The sequence below is a fragment of the Centruroides sculpturatus genome, unplaced genomic scaffold, assembly GCF_000671375.1.
Source record: "Centruroides sculpturatus isolate CEXI.00-Female unplaced genomic scaffold, Cexi_2.0 scaffold290, whole genome shotgun sequence".
In the NCBI taxonomy this organism is placed as follows: domain Eukaryota; kingdom Metazoa; phylum Arthropoda; class Arachnida; order Scorpiones; family Buthidae; genus Centruroides; species Centruroides sculpturatus.
This window is the reverse complement of record NW_019384526.1, coordinates 89,597-103,200: the sequence shown is the minus strand read 5'-3', so window position 1 is coordinate 103,200 and position 13,604 is coordinate 89,597. Positions and strand designations below refer to the sequence as shown.

At 29.4% G+C, this 13,604-nt stretch overlaps 2 protein-coding genes across 8 annotated transcripts in view; both read right to left on the bottom strand.

The window, feature by feature from the left end:
- LOC111622875 (complexin-like) overlaps positions 1-7,369 on the bottom strand; it is a 244,259-nt gene extending 236,890 nt beyond the window's left edge. For 2 of the 3 annotated variants that reach the window (XM_023365322.1, XM_023365316.1), the window contains exon 1: positions 7,264-7,369. The gene's annotated coding sequence lies outside the window, so the exon portion shown is untranslated. The remainder of the gene's footprint in view (positions 1-7,263) is intronic. The other variant, XM_023365317.1, reaches the window with a different exon arrangement.
- A 1,899-nt stretch (positions 7,370-9,268) lies between these two features.
- Positions 9,269-13,604, bottom strand: part of LOC111622874 (glycerol-3-phosphate acyltransferase 1, mitochondrial-like) — a 50,620-nt gene continuing 46,284 nt past the window's right edge. For all 5 annotated transcript variants that reach the window (XM_023365310.1, XM_023365309.1, XM_023365313.1 and 2 more), the window contains exons 17-22: positions 13,228-13,361; positions 13,076-13,153; positions 12,820-12,930; positions 12,600-12,720; positions 11,690-11,758; positions 9,269-11,597 (exon numbers count right to left, since the gene is read on the bottom strand). In XM_023365310.1, coding sequence (XP_023221078.1) covers positions 11,437-11,597; positions 11,690-11,758; positions 12,600-12,720; positions 12,820-12,930; positions 13,076-13,153; positions 13,228-13,361 — 674 coding nt within the window. In that variant the 3' untranslated portion in view covers positions 9,269-11,436. The remainder of the gene's footprint in view (positions 11,598-11,689; positions 11,759-12,599; positions 12,721-12,819; positions 12,931-13,075; positions 13,154-13,227; positions 13,362-13,604) is intronic.

Below are 13,604 nucleotides of genomic sequence, written 5' to 3'. Positions count from 1 at the left end.
CAAACATGATGGAGTTTTTCTCTCCTCTTTATTCCTAGCTTCCTTCCCCTTGATTTCATCACTTGGTTCTATCCAGCATGTTATCAATCAATACGGGGTTGCTCTACTCGTGTTTGACGGTTGCCAAGCAACCATCTTGTACTTTTCCCGATAGAAGCACGTGCATTTTCTTCTCACAATACTTCTTCCACTCCGTACGGTTTTTAATATCGAATTAATGAGTTCAAATATGTGTACACGTGCTATCTCGTTAAATATTACCTCGGATGATTCCGAGATCTAGAAAATGAATACTTGATGAAATACGCAACGTCTTAAAAGATTTTTCACGTGAAATTTCTTTTCTTTCGTGAAATGTAAACAAGATTAAATGGCGAGATGTAAACAGGTGTTTCTTTCGTGGAAATTTTACATCTATAAACACGTTTCCTTAAGAAATTTATTTAATAAATGCACTTTTTCACAGAGAGATACGCCCATTTTTCTATGAAATTTATATAAATAAACACATTATTTGCATGTAAAATTTTAATATATGGTCATATTACGCATGTATACACGGAAGTTACTTAAAATACAGCGTAAAAACCATTAAAATTTGAAACTTAGGAACGTTTCTCGCCACCGAACCACAATTAACACACGATAAACTCTCCTACTCGGATGAATTATCCACAAGAAAACGTGAAAATATACAGAATTAACGCGTATAAAGTAAGACAGAAAAAGTGAAATTAATCGCCATTAACACCCATTCCATATCGGAATCCAATAAAAGTACGACACATTTCCCTGCTAGTCATCAGGTGACGAAGGTGAAGAGCCCAGTGTTAGAAAACACGTCCCTTCACCATCTTCAACAAAGAATTATTGAATAAAATAAGTAGGAGTAGACTTTATCGAAATGACTTTAACAATTAAGGTAACGAAGCGTTACTTGACGAAATTTGACAGGCGAGAAGTAACAAACCAACATTGATGTAGCCAAGCTTTACTGATAGCAGAATCAATGCAGTAATGATGCTGATTGAGAGAAGAAGAGGAAGAGGAGGAGGAGGAGGAGGAGGAGAAAGAAGAAGAGGGGAGATTTTTGAAGGATGGATTACAGTACAAGGAAATTAATACCTTCATCTTTTGATTAATTATCATCATCTAAGGCATTATAAAATAATAATGTTTACTCTTTCTTTCAAGAGGTATCATCATTCAACATCCCTGTTAAATCTTTAGCTTTTCCTATCGATTTTTTAAAGCTAAGAAATAAAGCAAACGTTTCCTGTGTCCTTCCTTTCTTATCTATATTTGAACTTATAGCATCTTATAATAAATAACCTCATAAAATCTTGATTTACAACGAAGCTACATCCAGAAAATGTGCCATTTCTGTAATTAATTTATATGTAAATTATTATTTTTTTTACAGAATAAAAATTTACATAAAATTTAATTTGTATCTCTTCTTTTATGGAAATTGCTCATTTATTCTTCCTGAAAATTGAATTTTTTTTAAAAAAAAATAATATTATTATTATCATGTAAATAATGTTTTAATAGGAAAATTCTTTATTTAAATATTTTTTTAGAATATTTTTCTATTTTAAAAAATATAACTTGAGTGATTTATTTTAGAAAGTTGACGAAAAAAAATCGTTTGGAAAAACAAAGATGAAGAGGAGAAGAAGCTCTTAAATGATGCTCATCGAGAGGAGAAAATTGTAATTATCTTAATAAAATTTGTAAATTGTAATTAAAATTAAACATTAAAAAACAATGAAATTTTTCCAAAAAAAAACTTTACGAATTTCTTCTTCTTTTTTAAAATAATTAAGCTTTTAATTGTCCAAATTTCGTCAGAAATTCGGCTTAAACCATGCATTTTCTATACATAAATTTCGTGTTTTTCTATTTAAAAAAAAATAAAAAAAAACACTAAAAATGAATTAATTTTTTAAATTGTTAATTCACCCATTTTTCTAGATAAATTCTAGAATTTATTATTCTTTAATTAATTATTAGTACATATATTTTTCTATATAAATTCTAGAACTTTAATTATTATTTGATTAATTGTTTATGCACTCATTTTCTACCTAAACAATAATAAATTCTAGAATTTATCTAGAAAATGAGTGCATCAACAATTAATCAAAGAATAATTAAAATTCTAGAATTTATCTAGAAAAATAAATGTAGTAATATTTAATTAAAAAAATAATAATAAATTTTAGAATTTAATTAATTATTACTACATCTATTTTTCTAGATAAATTCTAGAACTTTAATTATTCTTTGATTAATTGCTGAGGCACTCATTTTCTAGACAAATCCTAGAATAAACTGTCCTTTGATTAATCGTCAACGCACTAATTTTTCTAGATTATTTCTAAAATTCTAGAACTTATTATTCTCTGATTAATTATTATTTTCTCCGTATTTTTCTACAATAAATTCGAAAATTAATTACTCTTTGATTAATTATTAATTCACTCGTTTTTCTAGATTAATTCTAGAATTCTAGAATTAATTGTTAATTTAATCATTTTTAATGGCTATAGAAATTTGGTATGAAAATTTAACTTTAAAAACTCTAGAATTAATCGAGAAAAAAATTATTTAAAGCAAAATTTTATGGAATAAAAACAAAAGAGATAGAGAGAGAATTTCTAGACACTTTCGTACATAAATATATATATATAAATTTATTTATGTCCTAAAAAACCAGTAGAAAAACCTTATTTACTTAAGGATAGAATGGCATTGAAAGAAAGACGTGAAAATATATATAAATACATAACTTTCGGATACGATCATTGAGGAAAAACTGTGAATGATTCCGTGTAGAATACGCACTTATACGTTGAAATCCAAGTAATAATATACATTTAAGTGTAAAAAATGGCATTTAAGTTAGCGAAAGATGAAGAAAATTAGTGAAATATAAGGAGAGAACCAAACTTTGCAATTAGTTTCATCAAAATTTCATGAAGGTGTGACCCGAAACACTAGAGACTATCGGATGTTGGCCATTCTAAACATATCACATTAAAGCCTTATGCTTTAACAATTTTAAAAATTAATAAGTGTGAAAAAAAATTAATAATAATAAATTATTTTGGCTTTTAAATTTATAAATATTTTTTTATTATTTTTTTTAAATTGAAATTTTCTGTATCATTTCATTACTAATATTTTAATTATTCAAAGGGGAAAGTTATTAATAGAAATGTGCGAAAAGAGATGAGAAAATGTCGATTCAGCGCATTAAATTTCATTAATTATCGAAGTTTAATTTGTTAATTATTCATTCTACAACATTTTAAAACTTGAAACGTAACTGGATTTTCATTACTTTCCAGGCTGTTATGGTATGTAACACAGGGAAAGTGTGACGTTTGATTAAAAAAATCACCCCCAGAATTGCTAAATTTTTAAATTAGAGGACCTTCAAACGTCCGGAAATGCTAGAATTTTGGGGGTTTTTCTTTCCTGTGTGTAGGGATGTTACTATGTGTAAAAACGTCATGTATGTAGGGGAAATTTTTCACTTGATTTAAAGCTTAATAACTCGCTTGCCCTCGGTCGAAAATTTTTGAAATTTTGCAGGGTGGTTCCTGTATTAGAGGCACTACGGCTGTCAAATTTTGGTGGTTAAAGGTCGACGGGGTGGGGAGATAGAGAAGGTCACGTGTCGTATGTCGAGTGGGGTCGGAATTTAATGAAGATTTTACTCGTTACAATTTCTTTTATAAAACTCATCTCTACCTTTAAAATTAAGTTTTTTCCATTTTATAATGATTAATAATTTTAAATACGTTTTAATAAAATCTCCTAACAGATGGCGCCGTAAGCAATTTTAACTTTTGTGCCGGGAAAGTTAGGCAACCCGTTGCTGGATTCTTTCCACAGTTTCAATGATGTTGTTAACTTGAATGTTTCCCTGGACTTTTTTTTTAGATAAAAAATGTTTTATTTTATTTTTTTCTTTAACTCGCCTCCGTTCGAAAATGTTATTTTAATGTATATTTTTATATCTTTGACAGAACAAGCGACTTAGGCGATCATTTCTGAGCGAAAAGATGCGACGCGACGCGACGCGACGCGCGATTTTTAGTATTGTCAGCCAGTTGTTCTGGGAAAATTAAATGGTTCTCTTGAATTTCAACACAAATCTACCTTTTTTATTTATTTAAAATCAAGGCTAGATCCTTCCTTTAATGCCTTATTCATTGCTAATTGTAATATTTTTGTAAATTATTTAGTAAAGAGGAGCTACTTTTACCTGTGTACTGTACATTTTTGAAGTTAACGTCAATTAAATGCATGATTTATATTGCCTGCTTTATAGTCGTTTATGTTAATGACATACACTATTATTCGAATTATGATATTGTATACTGTAGTATATGGAAAATAAATACAGGACATACTATTGCAAATGGTTATGTGTAGAGGCTATCATGATANTTACGATAAAAATAACGAAATATCTTTAAAAAATAGCTACCGAAGAGCCAAACAATTGCTATTAAGTGATAGAAAAAAGTTTTTTCTAGAGCGAAATTTTGATTAACAAATCACATATTTTTAATTATAAATACGTAAAAGATGTGAAAAACAATTGATAAATCCCCATATAAGATTAACCAACAGCCAAATTCGATTTATAAAAGCGAAACTCGCATCAGTTACCAATAAAAGAGAGGATTAAAAGAAGGATATAAAGAATAACGTATAAACTCGCATATAACACAGCTAACATAATTAACCAGTGGCTAAATTCTATTTATAAGAGCGAAACTCTCATCAGTTACCGATAAGAGAAAGGATTAGACTAAGGAATTATATAGGAAATGATAAGTAAACATTGATTTATATATATATTTTTACAATAAAGGCAGATAAAATGGTCATCATTTGTTATCGTACAATAATAGAAAAGGATGTTAGGTAAGAGGTGAATGGAAGAGGAAGATGAGCAAGAATTGCATCCTCTTGTACAACGGATGTGGCCAAAAACCACACACTCCACAAATGCTACGGTCTGCATCTTTTATTTCTCCATCTTCATCTCTCTCTCTCTCTCTCTCTCTCTTTTTTTCTATTGTTCATTCAACATCGATCCCAAAAAATCCGAAAAAAAAAAAATTGCAGAGGTTCTTGCAGCACATTGAAAACGAAGAAGTTGAATTCGAAATAAAGCGTTGTCAATGGAAAGAACTTTCAGCTTCCTTCGTATTTTTTTTGGGGGGGGGGGGTTGGATCGATGTAGTTTAAGCTACCTTCTACTCTTTTTTTTCTTTATTTTTCTCCCTCCTGTTTGATTTAGAGAAGAAACGGTTTGCTTAAATTGGATATCAAATCTCTTTCTCTCTCTTAATCAAATTTTGAAGCTCTTTAACTAATAAACTTACACCGTTTTAAAAGGGTTTTGCGGTTAAGCGAACGTGTTCTACAAGAAATTATGAGGTTTGTGCTGCGAAATTATGAGGTTTATGACGTAAATACGCGTGCCAGGTGGGAATTGTGAGAATTTCTTTTTTTTTTTTTTTTCTTTTTTTATTCCGGTTGTAATCTCTCTTAAATTTGCATAAGTTTGCGGGGAAAACGTCACAAAACTTATTCAAATATCGCAGGATTTTTCTGGGTGTTTTTTCGTTTTTGAAAAAATTATAGGGATTTTTTTTCAGTTTTTCTTGTTTTTTTAGAGATTTTTAGGGATTTTTCTGAGTGTTTCTCGTTTTTTAGAAAATGTAAAGATTTTTCTCAATTTCTCGTTTTTTGAGAGCATTTTGGTGATTTTTCTGAGTTTCTCGTTTTTTTTGGAGAATTGTGGGGATTTTTCGGAGAGTTTCTCATTTTTTTAGATAATTGTGGGGATTTTTCTGAGAGTTTCTCGTTATTTTAGAGAATCGTGGGGATTTTTCTTTCTCGTTTTTTTAGATAATTTTGGGGACTTTTCCGAGAGTTTCTCGTTTTTTGAGAGATTCTGGGGACTTTTTTGTGTCTCATTTTTGACAGAATTCTGGGGATTTTTTGAGGGTTTCTCACAAAAATCATTTTTTATATAGAATTTACGATATTAAATAAATTTTTACGTGAAAATTTCGATCTAAAATCGCATGTACAGCCTAATTAACAAGACAAAAACGCATAAAATTGGATGGATGTAGAGAGTAATACAATAATAAAAAAAAGGTAGAAAACAATTAATTTGTTTCTAAAATTTCAACTTATTAAATAATATTAATTAAATTTAAAAACAATTTACTATTTTTAAACACATATTCTCAATTAAATTAAGGCACACAAGAGTAAAAAATAATAATAAGAAGAATTTTAATATTTAATAATTCACGAATTAAGATGCGAGAAGGAAACTTAAAAAAAAAAAATGTTGAGGAAATAGGAAATTGTTGGAGTTAAACTGAAGAAAAATTCTTAATAATTCCCACAAAAATTAATCCAAATTTAGAAATTACTACTACAAAACCACGCTTGTAATTATAGAACCAAGTAGGAATTTACCGTTTGCACGAATTTAGGAAGTATTAATGAAGATAACTAAGCATTAATTTGTAAAATTTCGTGTAATTTTTAATTGATAAACTTATTATTTTTATGATAAATGATAGGAACAATTCCCACAGGATGACATTGGCCTACATCGTTTGGCTAGATGCCAGGCATTTCAATATTCAACAGGTTCCATTGCTCCCTATATCCTGGCTTGGTTCCAGAAATCAAGTCAACATGTGGTTGGCAATGGTCCCAAATTTTACAAGATTCTACACCGTTAGATGCAACAGATTTGGCAATATTTAAAGAGAGATACGCCATTAAAAATATAAAATAAATAAATAAATATGTACGCAATTTACACATGATGATGTAAGAAGGGAGGGATTTTTTTAAAGGATTTTTATTGCCGAATCCTGAGTGGGAGAGGTTAGATTTAGGTTCATAAAAATGCGCTTAAGCCCTATTGATTGTATTCTTAAGGCTATCTGGAGTCTAGAGATCAAGACGTGAAGAAACTGGCGATATATACTGGAGAACTGGAGAAAAAAATAATGGTATTGGGATGCACCGGGATGCTCGGGATCGAATTTTATAGCTCAATTTCTGAAATCGACAATTTTTTTTTTTAAGTGTTTAACCTCGTGCTTGTGTGTGTCGTGTAACCGGTCGAAATTGATGATTTTATCTTATATATTATCTTAGATTGACAGCTTAGATAATAAGGTAAAAGTAGGGATTACATACCTGACCTGAAGAGATGTTCCATGAGGTGTATTCTCTTACTCTGTGTAAAGGTAGATGTGCATACCTTGTGCCCAGCTGCCTCTACACGTCGATCGACGTTGCTTAACACCATCTAGCGACCGTTTTACGAAACTATTATCATCATGGAAATAATCTCTATGATTTCGATTAAAATAATCATCATCGTAATATTAAATTAATAATATGTATCTATTTTAGTAAATTTTAATTATGTTTTTATATTTTTTTTCTTTGTAGTTGTTTAAGGCGGTTAATTTAATGCGTTTAATTTTTTTTTCGGAAGTGTTGCTTGTTTAATGCGTTTTTTTAAACGTATAATTTAATTTTTTAGGTTATTTTTATGTATTAAATGTTGGGAAATTGTATTTATTCTTCTTATATTTTCCAAAGTTTTTGATGGTAATTTTCAGCGTTGCATTAGTAGACATACGCGAATCGATCGCTCCGCGATGCCCGCTATTAAAATAGTTTCCTATATTTATCGACTGTTTTATTTTATTTTTTTCTTTAACTCGCCTCCGTTCGAAAATGTTATTTTAATGTATATTTTTATATCTTTGACAGAACAAGCGACTTAGGCGATCATTTCTGAGCGAAAAGATGCGGCGCGACGCGACGCGACGCGCGATTTTTAGTATTGTCAGCCAGTTGTTCTGGGAAAATTAAATGGTTCTCTTGAATTTCAACACAAATCTACCTTTTTTATTTATTTAAAATCAAGGCTAGATCCTTCCTTTAATGCCTTATTCATTGCTAATTGTAATATTTTTGTAAATTATTTAGTAAAGAGGAGCTACTTTTACCTGTGTACTGTACATTTTTGAAGTTAATGTCAATTAAATGCATGATTTATATTGCCTGCTTTATAGTCGTTTATGTTAATGACATACACTATTATTCGAATTATGATATTGTATACTGTAGTATATGGAAAATAAATACAGGACATACTATTGCAAATGGTTATGTGTAGAGGCTATCATGATATACTCTGCACATATGTAAATAGTAGTCTGTAAAGCCTACCAAATACTGTACAGTAGACCCTACACACTGCCATTTACTTTATATATGTCAGAATAGCTTCTACATACTGCAAATGGAATGTACTGTATTTTGTCTCCACATAATACAATGCATATCATCAAATGACATATCAATAATGAGCCTAAGTACAGTACAGTACATTACATACTACTATATACTGTACATCATTCAAGTAAAGGGCCTAAAGGCTATCATGAAATATGCTATCTGTACTGTACATAAAGTAAATGGCAGTTTGTACAGCCTACTGTACAATATGTATGTTATTTACACCATTTAACTGCCATTTACACTGTGTACAGAAAGCATGTATTGCAATAGTCTCTACATATTAATAAGTGTATTTACAAACTGTAAATGTTTGTTTATATGTACTGTATAGAATACTGATAATCATTTACTATATTGTATAACTCACACATATACAAGTAGTAACGATAATATTAATGCATCATGTACAAAGCTTGTATACATAAAATTAAATGGTAATTATAGTGTTGAGCAACTGTAAATATCAAACTGTATTTATATCTATGTACTGTACTTGATTTGTAAGATGTTACACTCTAAAAGAACAATTAATTGTTATATTTTATTTTAAATTAATGCAATACAAATATTGTTCAATTATTTTTCTTTTATTAACAAGTTTTATATACAAGTACTGATTGCACCCAAAAATCACATCCTCACGAGTATGTACAGTAATCAGCATTTTCTGATAATTTATAATTTATATATAAATCATCATAATTCATACATTCAAATGCACGTTGTGTTTTATATAAGAGTACACAATATATATATAATTCTTTATATATACATACACACACACAAAATCTAAGAGTCTTGTGGAATACAAATGTCGCAGATTGTAACAATTCTTATAACAATAAATCCATTGTAGATTCTTTCGAGTGTTAACAATTTTTTTTTATGAGAAAAATGTTTAAAAGCTTTGGACAGGAATGAAATTCAGACACATTCTTTGATACAAAAACAGACAAATTTACAACTTTTCGGAATTCCCCCATTCTCAGCATGTTTCTACAAAAATATCCACATCGTTACGGGAAATAAATGCAGATTAAGATGAGCAAAACAACATTCTTTTTAGTAACTGGCGTAATCACTAGTTAAAGAATGTCTCCGCTCTTATACGATATTTTGGCATATTTTTCTTTCTGCATATTGTTTAATTTGTACTTTAAATTTTACGTCATATAATATATATATTAAAATGTACTGTATGATTACCATTTTAAACATTATAAATACTTATTTGAGTATATAATAAATTTCACTTTTTAGATCTAAGATATTTTGCATCCTTTTATGAAATATTGCACATTAATTCAAAAATGTGGCATTTTTAAAAGCTTCAATATACACTCATAAATTTAGCTGCCATCCAGCAGAAATGGATCTGCTCTACTGTATAGGATGCTCGCAATACAGTATACTCCTGAAACATTTATCAGTGATACACACATTTCTACTAGTAAAGGGCGATGCTCGCGATACAATACAGTAAAGCAAACCTGTCTCTGCAATGCCAGAATTCTATACAATTTCATACAGAGTATCCTCATAAAAGAAGGCAACAATCAAACCATTTTACCAATATTTTTAAATAATAATTTTTATGTATAATATTAAATTTTCTAACAAGTTTAGCAATCTTTTTTACTTATTCAAATGTACATGTACATAAAATTATATGTAGATGTTATATAGAAACAAAAATCTGACCACAGTTGTATCTATAACAAATAGATAATTGGATTAAAAGTAAGTGTAAAAACAGCAGTCTATACGAAAAATAGATATAGATTTAGTGTTATTAAAACTAATATAACAATAGCAGCCAAAGTTAATATAAATTAATCCAAGAAAATATATTACAGTCTGAAAATATAGAAAACATTTAATGATATAACTGAATTAATTAATGCACCTTTAATGGTAGATGGAATTTAAATAATGCTAATGCTCTTCGGGTGTAAACAGTTGAAAGTTTAAGTACAAAAATTCCGCTTTCTACTGTCTATGCTCGAAGATGGCCCGTTAACAGGACAAAAATGTTAGCATTGTTTAAATTAATACAGCTAAGTAACCATATAAGCTATTTCATCCTTATTGATACAAAATAAAACAAATTAATCTTTGCACTGCATAGAAATTAACACCAAAACTCAAAAATCAGACAGAATACAATACAGTTAACTGTTAATCTATAATGTGAATGATAACTGAAACCATGACTTCATTAACCGTCTGTGTGAAAGGTTATGCTGCAGATCAGCTTTGTATCAAACTCAGGTTACGAGGTTGATCAACTGGCACCGATACAAAATGATCACGTTAACCACACCATCAAAATAAACAATTTATAAAAGAAATGATAAAGAGTCAATTGGCACAATGTACAATTATATTAATTATTTACATTAGTGCTGGACAAAGAGGTTAGGCATCACTATGGTTTTTGGAAACGTCATACTTCAGTATCTCAAATACTAATTCTTGTAGCGTATTTTGTCTATTTCTTAAGCTCAGTTATTCAATTGTAAGTTTATACACATAAAGAAAATAAGCTTGTGTCAAAATACATTTAGAAGAAACTGGCAAAGTTTTCATAAAATCAATTTTCTAAATGCTACATTCATTGTCTTTGGCTTAACAGTGACTTTTTAATAATCCTATTTGAGAGAGTTGTGCAAATTATAAAATTACTGAAGTATTAAATTAATGTAGAACACAAAAATGAACACAGTTTTATAATACATAACTAAATTGTTCAAAATAAAGAGTTTAACACATCACATCCAAGCATATTTCAGATACAAAATAATAAAACTATAGTTAAATAAAAGAAGAAAAACTAGAAATAAAGTAATTAAACTCGTAAGTATCAAAATATGTTGAAAAAGATTTTTAAAACTATTACTTTTAGTACCGGGGAATGATGATGTCGATTAATTTAAAAAATAGTTAACTTTTTTCAAGAACACTCTTGAATATAGTGCGCTTGCATACCACACTCACTCATCCGCACAATAGTCTCTGATCACAATTTTTCGATGTTCCATTTGGTACGAAAGATTATTTCCGAAAGGTTTCAATCCTTTCTATTGCACTTTGCACTCCATTCACGTTGCACACTCTAATATAATTTGAGCTGTCTTTAACAATGGTTTCAACTATTCTCCACTGTTCAAACAGTTTGATTGAGTTTCTCAAAGGATCGGCAGCGAAACTTTCCTCTGAAAACAAAAATAAAACAATTTTGTTAAGAACAGAGGTCGCAGCAATATTGTATTCCTTTATTAGTATGCATATATAACAAATGCTTTACCATATAACAATAATCCACGAGGTAGATAGTCATTAGCAGTTTTCCACATTTCCTGAAGAACTGCAGATTCTAGAAAGATATCAAAATGAGCAATTTTTAAAAGAATAAACAAACCAAATATTACAATATATACAAGTAAAACTGAAGAAAAAAAAAGGCCAGAAAGGGAAGAGATAAAGATGATTGATCCCTATTCCCAACACAAGTTACTTCTAAAGACCAATGACGACAACAAAGATTGCTTTGTTTTTCAGTCTAGAAATTATTAATTTGTTTTATATTAGTAACTCCCATTTAATTTGAAGCATTATATCACAATAAACCATAAAATTATGTCAAGGATATAAGTAGACAACTGTAAAATAAATAAGTGCTAAAGAAGAAATTACAAATATGATAGAGGTTAGTCTACTGTTCCAAGATTATGTTTGATAGTCAGGTTAATCCTAAAAATTTTTGTGAGTGGTTTGACTCCATCCATCATACTTGGCCACCCATTATAGGCCTAAATCTGTGATGGGCAGAAAAGAAGGCACTGTTAGTAACCACAATGGACTGAAGGCCAAACAGTTAGAGTCATTACTTGCTACTCTGCGGACCTAGGATAAAATCTGGATGGATCAAACACCATACAAATTTTTTGGGAAACAATCTGTTGGATACATTGGAGCATCCCTCATCACTTGGCCATCCCATTACGCTTGGCCAAACCCACAATGAGTTTGCTAAAAAGGTTCTCTTAGTGTCCACAGGTGGAAAGAGTTTTAGAAACCCACAAGTTTTGAAATCATCATCATTGAAGTAAAATAAAAGATAACAGTACAGAAATTTTTACAGTTAAACCAAATGACCTTCTAAATAAGTGATTTCTTTAATGCAAAAACATTTATCAAATTCACAAAATCCATACCTGCCAATTCGCAACCAACTAATGCTTTTAATGATGATGCAGCAAGCCAATAAGCTTCAATATAGGGTGCAAGAATGCAATAGAAAAACTGAAATTTGTGTTGATCATCATTCTTATGCAACTAAATAAAAAACAATAATGTATATTATATATGTAAAAACATTTAACATTTGAAATTAACAGAGAGAAAAAAAATATTTTCGATTAATTCTGGGTTTACCTTAATTTTCTGATTGAATTCAAATTCCTGCTCTTCATCTGAACTGTCATCAGAAAAATCCAAATTACTTGTACTTGACTGCGAAAGTTTTCTTACTGGATATTCCCTTTCCTTTAAATAGAAAATTTGAGAATAATTTAATATTATTTTATAATTTTTCTGACACATTTAAATATTAAAAATTATTTCATAGTTACAACAGATTATACGTTGAGAAGAAACCATTCATCAATTAATTTAAACTGACGATACTTACCAATGAAACCATTAGAACATTGTCGGAAATCAGATTATCTAGAGCTGTGTTTAGCGCATCGGGTATTTTAGTGCCAGGCTGAAAAGCCAAAAGAAAAGTTTAACATCATACAAAAATTAAAACTATTTCGTAGATATGTGAATAGTAATTACCGGAGTAAATATAAATTCATATTGAAGAATGTCGCATAACATTAATGCTCGGTTTATCAATTGATATCGAGGAATTAACTTGGATTCTGATTGATTAGCTTTCTTCTCTTCTAAGATTGATGATAAAGCATTAACTAAAAAGATTCAAAATATATAAACATTACAAATAATAGAAAATTTATCCTGAATTAATATTTACAAGTGAGTGAATGAGTGTGTTTAGATGTATGTATGTATAGGTGTGTGTGAAATAAGTATTTACAGAAAAATTTATCAAATGAACAATTAGGTTGCATTCACACTGCCAACAACAATGACCACAAATCCTAAATTAGGTCTTTCATCACATTTATTCATTGTCAAAGTGTTCACATTGT